The sequence below is a fragment of the Lynx canadensis genome, chromosome D4 (assembly GCF_007474595.2).
Source record: "Lynx canadensis isolate LIC74 chromosome D4, mLynCan4.pri.v2, whole genome shotgun sequence".
In the NCBI taxonomy this organism is placed as follows: domain Eukaryota; kingdom Metazoa; phylum Chordata; class Mammalia; order Carnivora; family Felidae; genus Lynx; species Lynx canadensis.
The window spans coordinates 70849846-70862059 of record NC_044315.2 but is presented as its reverse complement, the minus strand read 5'-3'; the positions used below and the strand labels follow the sequence as shown (position 1 = coordinate 70862059).

At 36.5% G+C, this 12214-nt stretch overlaps 1 protein-coding gene across 1 annotated transcript in view; it reads left to right on the top strand.

The window, feature by feature from the left end:
• The window catches only part of SVEP1 (sushi, von Willebrand factor type A, EGF and pentraxin domain containing 1), a 196835-nt gene that overhangs the window by 162517 nt on the left and 22104 nt on the right, over positions 1–12214 (top strand). Inside the window, 1 exon segment of the mRNA XM_030293777.1 lies at positions 11445–11508. Within this exon segment, the coding sequence (XP_030149637.1) occupies positions 11445–11508 (64 nt within the window).

Sequence of the window (12214 nt, the reverse complement as noted above, 5' to 3'; positions counted from 1 at the left end):
TAGTTTTGATTTGCATTTCCCTGATGATGAGGGATGTTAAGCATTTTTCATGTATCTGTTGGCCATTTGTATGTCTTCTGTGGAGAAATGTCTGTTCGTGTCTTCTGCCCATTTTAATTGGGTTATTTGTTTGGATGTGTTGAGTTATATAAGTACTTTATATATTTTGGATACTAACCCTATATCGAATATGTCATTGCAAACATCTTCTCCCATTCCATAGGTTGCCCTTTAGTTTTGTTGATTATTTCCTTCACTATTCAGAAGCTTTTCTTTTTTTAAGATTTATTATCTTTAAGTAATCTCTACATACAACATGGGGCTTGAACTCACAACCCCAAGATCAAGAGTTGCATGCTCCACCAACTGAGCCAGCCAGGCACCCCTGTAGAAGATTTTTATTTTGATGTAGTCCCAATAGTTTTATTTTTTGCTTTTGTTTCTCTTGCCTGAGGAGACCTATCTAGAAAAATGTTGCTATGACTGATATCATAGAGACTACTGCTTATGTTTCCTCTAGGAATTTATGGTTCAAGTCTCACATTTAGATCTTTAATCCATTTTAAATGTATTTTTGTGTATGGTGCAAGAAAGTGGTCTAATTTCATTTTTGGCATGTTGCCATCCAGTTTTTCCAACACCATTTGTGGAAGAGACTGCCTTTTTTCCATTGGATATTCTTTCCTGCCTTATCAAAGAGTAGTTGACCATAAATTGTGGGTTTATTTCTGCATTTTGTTCTGTTTCATTGATCTGTGTGTCTTTTTTGTGTGCCAGTACCATACTGTTTTGATGATTACAGTTTTGTTATGTAACTTAAGTCTGGAATTGTGATGTCTCCAGCTTTGCCTTTTTTTTTTCAAGATTGCTTTGGCGATTCAGGGTCTTTTATGGTTCCATACAAATGTTAGGATTATTTGTTCTAGTTATGTGAAAAATGCTGTTGGTATTTTGATGGGATTTCATTAAAGGTGTAGATTGCTTTGGGTATTATAGACATTTTAACGATATTATTTCTTCCAATCCACGAGCATGGGATGTTTTTCCATTTCTTTCTGTCATCTTCAATTTCTTTCATCAGTGTTTTATAGTTTTCAGAGTACAGGTCTTTCACCTCTTTGGTTAGTTTTATTCTAAGTATCTTATTATTTTGGGTGCAGTTATAAATGGGATTGTTTTCTGAATTTCTCTTTCTGTTTTTTGGTGGAGTCTTGGGTTTTCTATATAGAGTATCATGTCTTCTTCAAACAGTGAAAGTTTAACTTCTTCCTTACCAGTTTGGATGCCTTTTATTTCTTTGTTTTGTCTGATTGCTGTAGCTAGGACTTCCAGTACTATGTTGAATAAAAGTGGTGAGAGTGGACATCCTTGTCTTTTTCCCCCGATCTTAGGAGAAAAGCTCTCAGATTTTCCTCATTGAAGATGATGTTAGCTGTGGGGTTTTCACATCAGGCCTTTATTATGTTGAGGTATGTTGCCTCTAAACCTTCTTTGTTGAGGGTTTTTTTTTTTTTATCGTGAATGGATGTTGGACTTTGTCAAATGCTTTCTCTGTATCTATTGAAAAGATTGTATGGTTCTTATCCTTTCTCTTACTGATACGATGTATCATGTTGATTGATTTGTGAATATTGAACCATCCTTGCAACCAAGGAATAAATCCCAATTGATCATGGTGAATGATTTTTTAAACATATTGTTGGATTTGATTTGCTAGTACTTTGTTGAGATACTTGCATCTATGTTCATCAGAGATACTGCCCTATAGTTCTCCTTTTTTGTGATGTCTTTATCTGGTTTGGTATCAGGGTAATGCTGGCCTCAGAATGAATTTGGAAGTTTCCTTCCTCGTCTGTTTTTTGGAATATTTTGAGAAGGTATGGGTATTAACTCTTCTTTAAATGTTTGCTGGAATTCACTTGTGAAGCCATCTGGTCCTGAACTTTGGTAGCTATCAGTCTGTTCAAGTTTTCTATTTCTTCCTATTTCAGTTTTGGTAGTTTTCTATGTTTCTAGGAATTTTTCCATTTCTTCCAGGTTGTCCAATTTTTGGCATATAGTTTTTCATAATATTCTCTTAAAAATATTTGTATTTCTGTGGTGTTGTTTGTTATTTCTCCTCTCTCATTGGTGATTTATTCTCTGAGGCCTTTTTCTTTTATTTTTGATAAGTCTAACTAGGTGGATTTCATTGATTTTTTTTCACAGAACCAGCTCCTGGTTTCATGTATCTGTTCTATTTTTTTCATTGTCTATATCATTTATTTCTGCTCTTATCTTTATCATTTACTTCCTTCTGCTGGTTTCAGGTTTTGCTTGTTGTTATTTTTCTAGCTCCTTTAGGTGTAAGGTTAGGTTGTTTATGTGAGATTATCTTGGTTCTGGAGGTGGCCTATACTGCTATAAACTTCCCTCTTTGTAAGCATTTTTGATGCATCCAGAGGTTTTGAGCTGATGTGTTTTCATTTTCATTTGTTTTGTTATATTTTTATTTCTCCTTTTATTTCCAGGTTGACCCATTCATTGTTTAAAGCATTTTATTTAACCTGCATGTATTTGTGTTTTTTCTAGATTTTTTTCTTGTGGTTGATTTCTGTTTTTATGGTATTGTGATCAGAGAAGATGCATGGTATGACTTATATCTTTTTGAATTTGTTGAGGCTTGTTTTGTGACTTAATATGTGATCTGGAAAATGTCCCATGTGCGCTTGAAAAGAATGCCTAATCTGCTATTTTAGGATTGAATGTTCTGAATATTTCCGTTAAATCCATGTGTTCCAGTGTGTCATTCAAAGCCATTGTTTCCTTGTTGACTTTTTGTTTTGATGATCTGTCCATTGATTGAAGTGGAGTGTTGAAGTCCCCTACTATTATTGTATTACTGTCAATTAGATCCTTTATGTTTGTAATTAACTATTTTATGTGTTTGGGTGCTTCATGTTGGAGGCATAATTATTTACAATTGTTATATCTTCTTGTTAGATTTTCCCCTTTATTATTATACAGTGTCTTTCTTTGTCTCTCATTACAGTCTTTGTTTTAGTCTGTTTTGTCTTATGTAAGTATTGCATCTCTGGCTTACTTTTAACACCCAGGTACGTGATAGTTGTTTCTCCCGTCCCCTCACTTTCAGTTCATAGGTGTCTTTAGGCCTAAAATGAGTTTCTTGTAGGCAACATATATAGATGGTTTTTTTTTTTTTTTTATCCATTCTGTCACCCTATGTCTTTTGATTAGAGCATTTATTCCATTTACATTCAAAGTAATTATTGACATATATATTTATTGCCATTTTATTACTTGTTTTGTGGTTGTTTCTGAAGATTTTCTCTGATCCTTTCTTATCATTCTCTCTTTCATGTTTTACTGATTTTCTTTAGTAAGACATTTGGATTTCTTTCTCTTCATTCTTCGCATATTTATTAGTGGTTTTTAATTTGAGGTTACCATTAGGTTTGTATATAACATCTTCTGCATATAGTACTCTATATTAAGTTGATGGTCATTTAAGTTTGAACCCATTCTTTACTCCTCTTCTCCCCACGTTTTAGTTATATGGTGTCGTATTTTATATCTTTTTTATTGTGTGAGTTCCTTGACTGACTTTTACAGAAATACTCATTTTATTGCTTTGTGTTTCTTACCTTCATACTTGTCATTTTTGGTCTTTCCTTTCCACCCAAAGAGTCCCCTTTAATATTTCTTGCAAGGCCAGTTTAGTGGTCACAAACTCCATTAATTTTTGTTTTTCCAGGAAACTCTTTATCTCTGCTTCTATTCTGAATGAGCCTTGCTGGATAGAATATTCTTGGCTGTAGACTTTTTCTCATTCTGCACTTTGAATATATCATGCCTCTCCTTTCTGGCTTGGAAAGTTTCTGCTGAAAAATTCACTGATAGCCTTATGGGATTTCCTTTGTACGTAACTGTCTTCTTTTGCCTTGGTGCTTTTAATATTTTTCTTTATCACTATATTTTGCCATTTTAGTTATAATATGTCTTAGCGTGGATCTGCTTTTGTTGATTTTGTTGGGGGTTCTCTGTGCCTCCTGGATCTGAATATCTGTTTCTGTCCCCTGATTAGGAAAGTTCTCAGATATTATTTCTTCAAATAAATTCTTTACTGCCTTTTCTCTGTCTTCTCCTGAGACTCCAATAATACATGGAGTCACTGAGTTCCTTAAGTCTGTCCTCATTTTTCATAATTCTTTTTTGTCCTCTTTTTTACAGCTTGATTACTTTTCATTACTCTGTTCTATGTCATTAATTCATTTCCTTGCTTCTTCCAGCCTGCTGTTCATTCCATTAAGCATGTTGCTCATTTTGGTTTTTGAGCCCTTTGTCTGCTATGTTATTCCTTATCTCTGTTAATGTCACTGATGTCCTCTACTCTTTTCTCAAGTCCAGTGAGTATCCTTATGATCATTGCTAAACATTCCATCAGGTATGTTACTTATATCTGTCTTTCTTAAATCTTTGGCTGTGGCCTTGTCCTTTCTTTCATTTGGACAGATTCCTCTGTCTTCTCATTTTGTCTAACTCTCTGTGCAGTTTCTCTGTGTTAGGAAAGTCAGCTACATCTCTTGTTCTTGAGGGTAATGGCTTTATGAAGAAGAGGTCTGTAGTACCCTGCACTGTAGTGTCCCTTTTTCCCCAGGGCCTGGTGCTTCTGAGAGTAACTCCAATATGTGCTGCATGTGCTCTGATTTTGTGTCCTGGCTTCGTTATACTTCAGGCCAGTGGTCTGCAGAGGTTCTCTTTGCTTATTGTGAGTAGTGTTTGTCCCTGACCTGAATGTGGCACATTTTAACTAGCTGTGTTCTGGTCTGTTTGTGAAATGAGATCTGTCACCACCACGACCACCAGAAGTAAGGTCTTCCAAAACTCCCAGATTGAGAGATGAGGTGTTGGCAGGGGTTTAGACTGTTCCTCTGAGGGAGAGGTCTGCTACACTGGGACTGAGGCAAGCATGACTGGGAAGCAGGGTTCTTCTGGAGTATGGGATGGCATGGTTTGGTGTAAGCAAGTGAGGTAGTGAGTGTCAGCACTGTGCTGGTTCCTGCAGGTAGCTCTGGGCTTATGCTGAGGGGAGGGGAGGGAAATGGCACCTGCTAGTTCCTTTGTTCCCAGATGGGTCTGCTGTGAGCACTACCTCTCTAGGACATGCTCCGAGATAAGCAACTAACCTTCCCACTGTATGCCCCAGGCATTCTTCAGATCACTGTGTCCACACTGTATGTCCGAGGATGTTTGCCTGCCTTCTCTCTAAGAGCAGCCCCAACATCCTCCGAGCTCTTCCAGACAAGCATACTGATCTTTAAAACTCCAGGCTTGGGGCGCCTGGGTGGCGCAGTCGGTTAAGCGTCCAACTTCAGCCAGGTCACGATCTCGCGGTCTGTGAGTTCGAGCCCCGCATCAGGCTCTGGGCTGATGGCTCAGAGCCTGGAGCCTGTTTCAGATTCTGTGTCTCCTTCTCTCTCTGCCCCTCCCCCGTTCATGCTCTGTCTCTCTCTGTCCCAAAAATAAATAAACGTTGAAAAAAAAAAAATTTAAAACTCCAGGCTTGGGGCGCCTGGGTGGCTTGGTCAGTAAAGCGTCCGACTTCGGCTCAGGTCATGATCTCCCGGTCCGTGAGTTCGAGCCCCGCGTCGGGCTCTGTGCTGACAGCTCAGAGCCTGGAGCCTGTTTCGGATTCTGTGTCTCCCTCTCTCTCTGCTCCTCCCCTGTTCATGCTCTGTCTCTCTCTGTCTCAAAAATAAATAAGCGTTAAAAAAAAAAATAAATAAAAAAAAACAAAAAAAAACTCCAGGCTTGAAGCCCTGCTGGTTGCCAGAACTCATGAAATTCAGGCTCTCTTGATTTCCAAGCCAATTGCTCTGGGAATTTGTTTTCCCCATGCACTCCCCTCTATGCTATTCTGCCTCTCACCCTTCTCTGTGACTGCAGCTTTCTTCCCACTGCAATGACCACAATCTGTTTCTCTCTCAAACTGTATTTCTTCACTTCCTACCTTCTTCCATGTGACCTCTTCTCTACCTTAAGTTGTGGATGCTGTTCTGCTAGTGTTCAAGTTGATTTGGGGGTGGGGGGGTGGCATTTAGTATGATTTGATAGTTATTTAGTTGTATGTGCAGGATGAGGCAAGTCTAGGGTCCTCCTCCATTGCCATCCTCCCCTCCTCTCGTGAGTCAGTTTTGCTGAAGATTGATTATATCATCAAACTTGAAATTTAAGAGACTTGTTTATATTTCATAATGCCATCGTCTGGTTTTTCAGGAAACTTCTTTCCTGTTTTTATTGTTGTAATGGTATTTAAATAGGGGTTTTACAGAAGTATTCATTGCCAGTGATTTGTTAAATTTGTATAGTATGTTCTATTATTTTTTGAGCATGCAATCAGAATTGTCATAACATAGGTCCATTAAAACCTGAACTAGACATATATGGATCTTATTTCATTTTCTTAAAAGATTTAAAAAAAAAGAAGGAGGATAATGTAATGGTTGATTGCAACTGGAGAGTTTTTCTGTTTTTGAAATTTATTTCTTCATGTTAGAGTACTAATCTTGCATTTTCTTAAGAAGTAAAGTGGTATAAAATTTAAACTTAATAATTGAAATTTAATATTTAACAACTTGATGGGTCATTAAATTTGAGGAGGTAGGTAATTTACCTTAAAAATTTTTGGAAATACCTTAGTGTTAACTATAAAATTGAGGAGAAGAAGTGCTATAGCCATAGTTCTCATTCTAGGCTACATGTTAGAAACATCTTAGAAACTTGTTTTAGAAAATTTTTTAATGTGTATTTATTTATTTTGAGAGAGAGAGAGCATGCATACAAGTGGGAGAGGGTGTGAGAGAGAGGGAGAGAGAGAATCCCAAGCAGGCTCCACATTGTCAGCACACAGCCTGACCTGGAGCTCTATCTCATGAACTGCGAGATCGTGACCTGAGCTGAAATCAAGAGTCAGATGCTCAACCAACTGAGCCACTCAGGCTCCCCTTATCTTAGAAACTTTTAAAAATTGTTAATGTCCAGTTACTATCAGAAATAACCAATGCCAGGTCTGGTACATGAAATATAAAAGATTAGCTAAGAAAACTTGTCCTGTGAGATAGCAGGGAATTTATCAAAGCCTACGTGTCAAAAAGCCTTGAGGGTCAACTGAATGAGGCTCCCACAGGCCAACATAAGACCATTTGGGCTTCAATTAGGTAATAACTTAATGGACTGAAACACATCAAATATGTCATGAATAATAGTAGACTCATAATGACACTAAAGAAAATTAGTTGGTAACCAATATTAGAAGATGCTTATGAACAAATTCATTATTTTGAAAACAGACAATAAAAGAAGAATCGTCTTTTCCAGGCTAGCTGGATGACTAGAAAACCAGTAGTAGATGAGGGAAGCTTCCCTTTATAGAAGTATTTCAGTCAATAAATAATAGGATTTAAATCTCAGAGTTTGCAGTTCTTAGGAACTAATGGATGTAGGTCATCATCATGGCTACTGGTGTTAGAAAAAATAGAAGCAAACAGATGTTATGTGCCTCTGGATGGAAAAACACACCATATGAAAAAGTCTCGCCAAAAAAATTTTTTTTTTGAATTTGAATCTTATAAAATCTCTAAATCCCGACAACCAACACCAAAGACAGAAGGACATGCTATGTGATACCACCATGGAACAATCAGCAAAATTCTGTCTGTAGAAATGGCTACAGAACAAAGGACCCAGTTTTCCAGTTGCTAAAACAAATAAGTTGGCAGTGTAAGGGAGAAATAGAAGGAACCTATAGATTTAAAAAGGTACATAAACCAGGTAGACTTATTTTGGTCCCCATTCAAGTGAACTACAAAATAATCAGTTACAAAATTTATGCAACAATTGGAAATTTGACTGCTAACAGGATAAGATTAATATTAAGGAATTGTCATTTTTAAGCTGTGGTAATGTTATTGGTTATTGTGGTTATAGTTCTAAGAACCCTCATCTTTTAGAGATTCATACTGAAATAATTACTGTTAAATGATTTGATATCTGTGATTTGCTGTAGAATAATGTGAGTTTTTAGGAAGGGAGTGGGGCTTAGAGGAAACAAGTTTGGCTTTGAATCAATTGTGTAAGGTGGGTGATGGTTATGTGGGAGTTTGTTACTCTTCTTTCTACTGTTACATTTTTCATGTGTTTGAGTTTTTCCATGAGACAAGATTTTAAAAGGTACCAATACCTACTGTCACCCCTGGCTAATTAATTCAGTACCTCTGTCAGTTGGGTCCGGGGCAGCAGCAGCTTTTTAAAAGTTTCCCAGGTGATTCCAATGTATGGCCAGGACCAGGACAGAGAACCACTCTGAGACATCACTCCGTGTTTCTCAAAGTGCGGTCTATGAACCCGTTGCTCGTGAATCATCTGAGAAGTTCAAAAAAGGAGTGTACGTTCCTAGGCTGCGACCCTCTAAAAATAGGACGTACGGGTTTGCATTTTTAACAAGCACTCCAGATGGCAAGGGTCAGTGGCTGGAAAGTGGTTAAGAAGAGCAACATGGTCCCAGCAGACCTCTGTTACAAGCTCTGTCTCTCACTGGGCGAGAAGTATTAAGAGAACAAATCAAACCTCTCTGCCGCTGTTTCATCTCTGTTTTGTCTACACTAGAAATTTGATAGCGACCTTTGCAAGGTTACTGCAAGGGCTGAAGATTTAAAAAGTGGCAAGCACTGCCTTTTATGCATGGTTCCAGTTCAGTATAGGGCAATTACTGTGATCCCTACTACTATTTGTATTGTTACCCAAATCAGGCAAAGCAATTTGGACAATCAATGTCAGTCATGTTAAATTCTTCCGCTTTGTAAGTAAGTTACTGTTTATATGTACAATAAACAACTTTCTTAAGCCACCTAAGTCTCAGAAATTTTACCACACGTGCAATCTTCTTGAAATAAAATTACTACAGGAAATTGAGGAATAAATCAAAATAAAGAACTCAAAAATGGGCTAGTCATTTTATAAAATCACTAGTGAACAATATAGTTGTGATGATTCTAAAACATTGTAAGTATCTAACCTAATGGTTGATCATGCAAAAACATTATGTCAAAAATAGTAACTGGATGTTAATCTGGATCTAAAACTCCAGCTTCATTCATCAAAAACAAGAGATGTAAAGGGACAGAGAGAAAAAAAAGTCAAAAGGAAAAGTATGATGAAATTCGCAGTGTAACTGTGGAGGGAGCCCAAAGATAGCATTTGATTTTTTTTACATCAATAATTACAGAAAATAGATTTATTTGAGTTTCTGTTGGAATTAAAAATTGGCATAGTCAAAACAGAATATTTATTATTCAAATTGTTAGGTGAAAGAGAAGGGAAAAATAGTGGGGAAAATGCTCAACTATTAACTGAAATTAACTACTTGACTGTAGTCCACTCTGGAAGTACCTAAATAGGGAACTGGCTTTAATGGCTTGTCATACACTTCCTCAAAATTAATAAAAACTCACAAACTAAAATAGCACATTTTCCTGTGCATACGTAAGTATATAAGTGTAGAAAAAGCATGGCAAATGTTAACAGTGTTTGTCTCTGGATGGAGAATCCTGAAAAACCCCATTTTTCATTTGTATTTTCCAAAATTTCTATAATCAACACACATAACTTTTTTCAATAAGAAAAAAAAATAATGACTGTATATCAAAAGAAACATTTTCTTCATTGATTCAATTATTTTCTTGGAAAGTCAGGAGAGTAACCTTCCACCAAAGTCAATGGAATCTTTATAGGTAAAGATTTATCAATAAACTGATAGCTCAAAGAAAATATCTTTGATAAAGAATAAGGATGAAAGGCATCAGTCAGATCAAACCAAAATAGAGGCAATAGCTCATTTTCAGACTTCTTGCTAATGTAGAACACAGCTTCAAGACAATATGATATCCAAAGGGCTCTGAGCAATGAAGAAACAGGTGACAAAATCCATGTGCATATACTGACTTAGACTTAAGGTCCCTAAAACTTTACTTAGAACCTAATCTTTTTAAACATATATTACAAAATTTTATTTATCTTATTTTTCCATAGTAGCTAAGGAATTTAAAGCATGGAGAAGCGTTATCATTAGGAACACTGATGATTACAGTAAAAGATAACCAACAAAGAGGGAAGAAACAAAGACTCATAAAAATTATATCCAGAAGTCAAAGAATAGTAATCTTAGTCCATATATGCCTATAATAACTGTAGAGGACCAACTGCCTATATAGCCATCAAGGGCTATGGGATATTGAAAAATATGCAAAAATATATTCAGAATAATAATCATAAAATTTTTCAAGTAAATTATATTCATTTTTTTAAATTATCCTTTATTTTTTTTAACATTTTTATTTATTATTGAGAGATAGAGAAAGACAGAGCATGAGCAGGGGAGAGGCAGAGAGAGGAGGAGACACCGAATCTGAAGCAGGCTCCAGGCTCAGAGCTGTCAGCGCAGAACTCACAAACCGCGAGATCATGGACTCGAACTCACAAACTGTGAGATCATGACCTGAGCTGAAGTCGGACGCTCAACCGACTGAGCCACCCAGGCGCCCCATCATTTTACTTTATTTAAGAAGGCAGGGAAATACATTTTAGAAAGATTTTTACCCCAAATAAAATTTTGAATGCTTGGGCCCTTAGTGGGATAAATTTTTCTTTTTTTTCTTTTTTTTTTTAAATTTTTTAACGTTTATTTATTTTGAGAGACAGAGACCGAGCGTGAGTGGGGGAGGGGCAGAGAGAGAGAGGGAGATAACAGAATCTGAAGCAGGCTCCAGGCTCTGAGCTATCAGCACACAGCCCGATGCGGGGCTCGAACCCGTGAACTGTGAGATCATGACCTGAGCTGAAGTCAGATGCTGACCTTACTGAGCCACCCAGGTGCCCCAGGATAAATTTATCTTTAATGGTTAAGTTACATTGCCAAAAATTCAATCTTCATACCCATAAGATATCTTAACTTGTTTTATGTTCAAAACTATAAGGTGTAACAATGCCAATTCACATTCTTGGCCATACCTCTCAGGTACTGAAAAATAAATTCAATTCAAAATATTTTTAAAACTTACTAAGCAAATATACCTCTTTGACATTTCAAACATGTTTTTGATCGACCTTTGCTATTGGTTATAATCAGTTGTCAGGTCAGTAGAAAGTGAAATAAAATCTGTACGTTAATTACACTGCTCAGCCAGGGTATGAAGTTTGAAGTAATTTGATGAAAGCATTTTTGAAAGTCTTAAACCTAGCCCTTAAAAACTATATTTATTTAATCAATTTATTTAGCATTCCAGTGCTGGAAGATTCAAGTTCATGGCCAAGATTACTTTGTGTTCCCTTATTATCTTTCCATTACTGAGTATAATCTTGTCAATGACCTTTTTCTCATCAATTCACAGGGGAACAAGGAACGTGTTTGTCAGAAGAACACAATGTGGAGTGGAGAGGTAGCAATGTGCAAAAGTAAGTCAAATGACACTGAGCAGTCCTAAAAAAAAAAAAAAGATACGATATCATATGACACATGATAACAACGTGGCCACATTTTCTTTATAAATCAGTTTTTTAATAAAAAAAATTTTTTTTAATCATCTCCGTAAACTGTCGGAGAATCTTTAATGGGCTTTTTGCTCAAGGTCCCCAAGCCAATAAAAGGGTCAAAAATAATAGTAGAAACTAATGATTAAATTGGAATAGAGCACAAAATTACCAAATTGGGAATAGCAAACATTTTGTTTCGAAATTAGTTCATTATTGGATTTATTTGCATTCTTTTTGTGGGCTTTTCCCCCAAATGATTATAATTAGAAGGCTTAGCACTATTGTTTTTTGGTGACAGTACTAGCCAAAACTGACAGTTTTTTAAAGTGATGTTGTCATCACATCTGTCACTTTGTGTGTGTGTGTGTAATTTTGCATTAACTCATCTTATGAGAACATGCAAGTTTATTGAGCAAGACATGAGTTCATTCACATGAGTTCATTCCCAACACATGGCCCATATGATCCCTCTGCTGGAGACAATGTACAGTTGACCTCCTAACCAACCCAGGTTTGAACCATGCATGTCTACTTATATGTGGGTTTTTTGTTTTTTTTTTTCAATAAATGTAGTCTGGTACTGTAAATGTATTTTCTCATCCTTAGGACTTTCTTCGTAACATTTTTC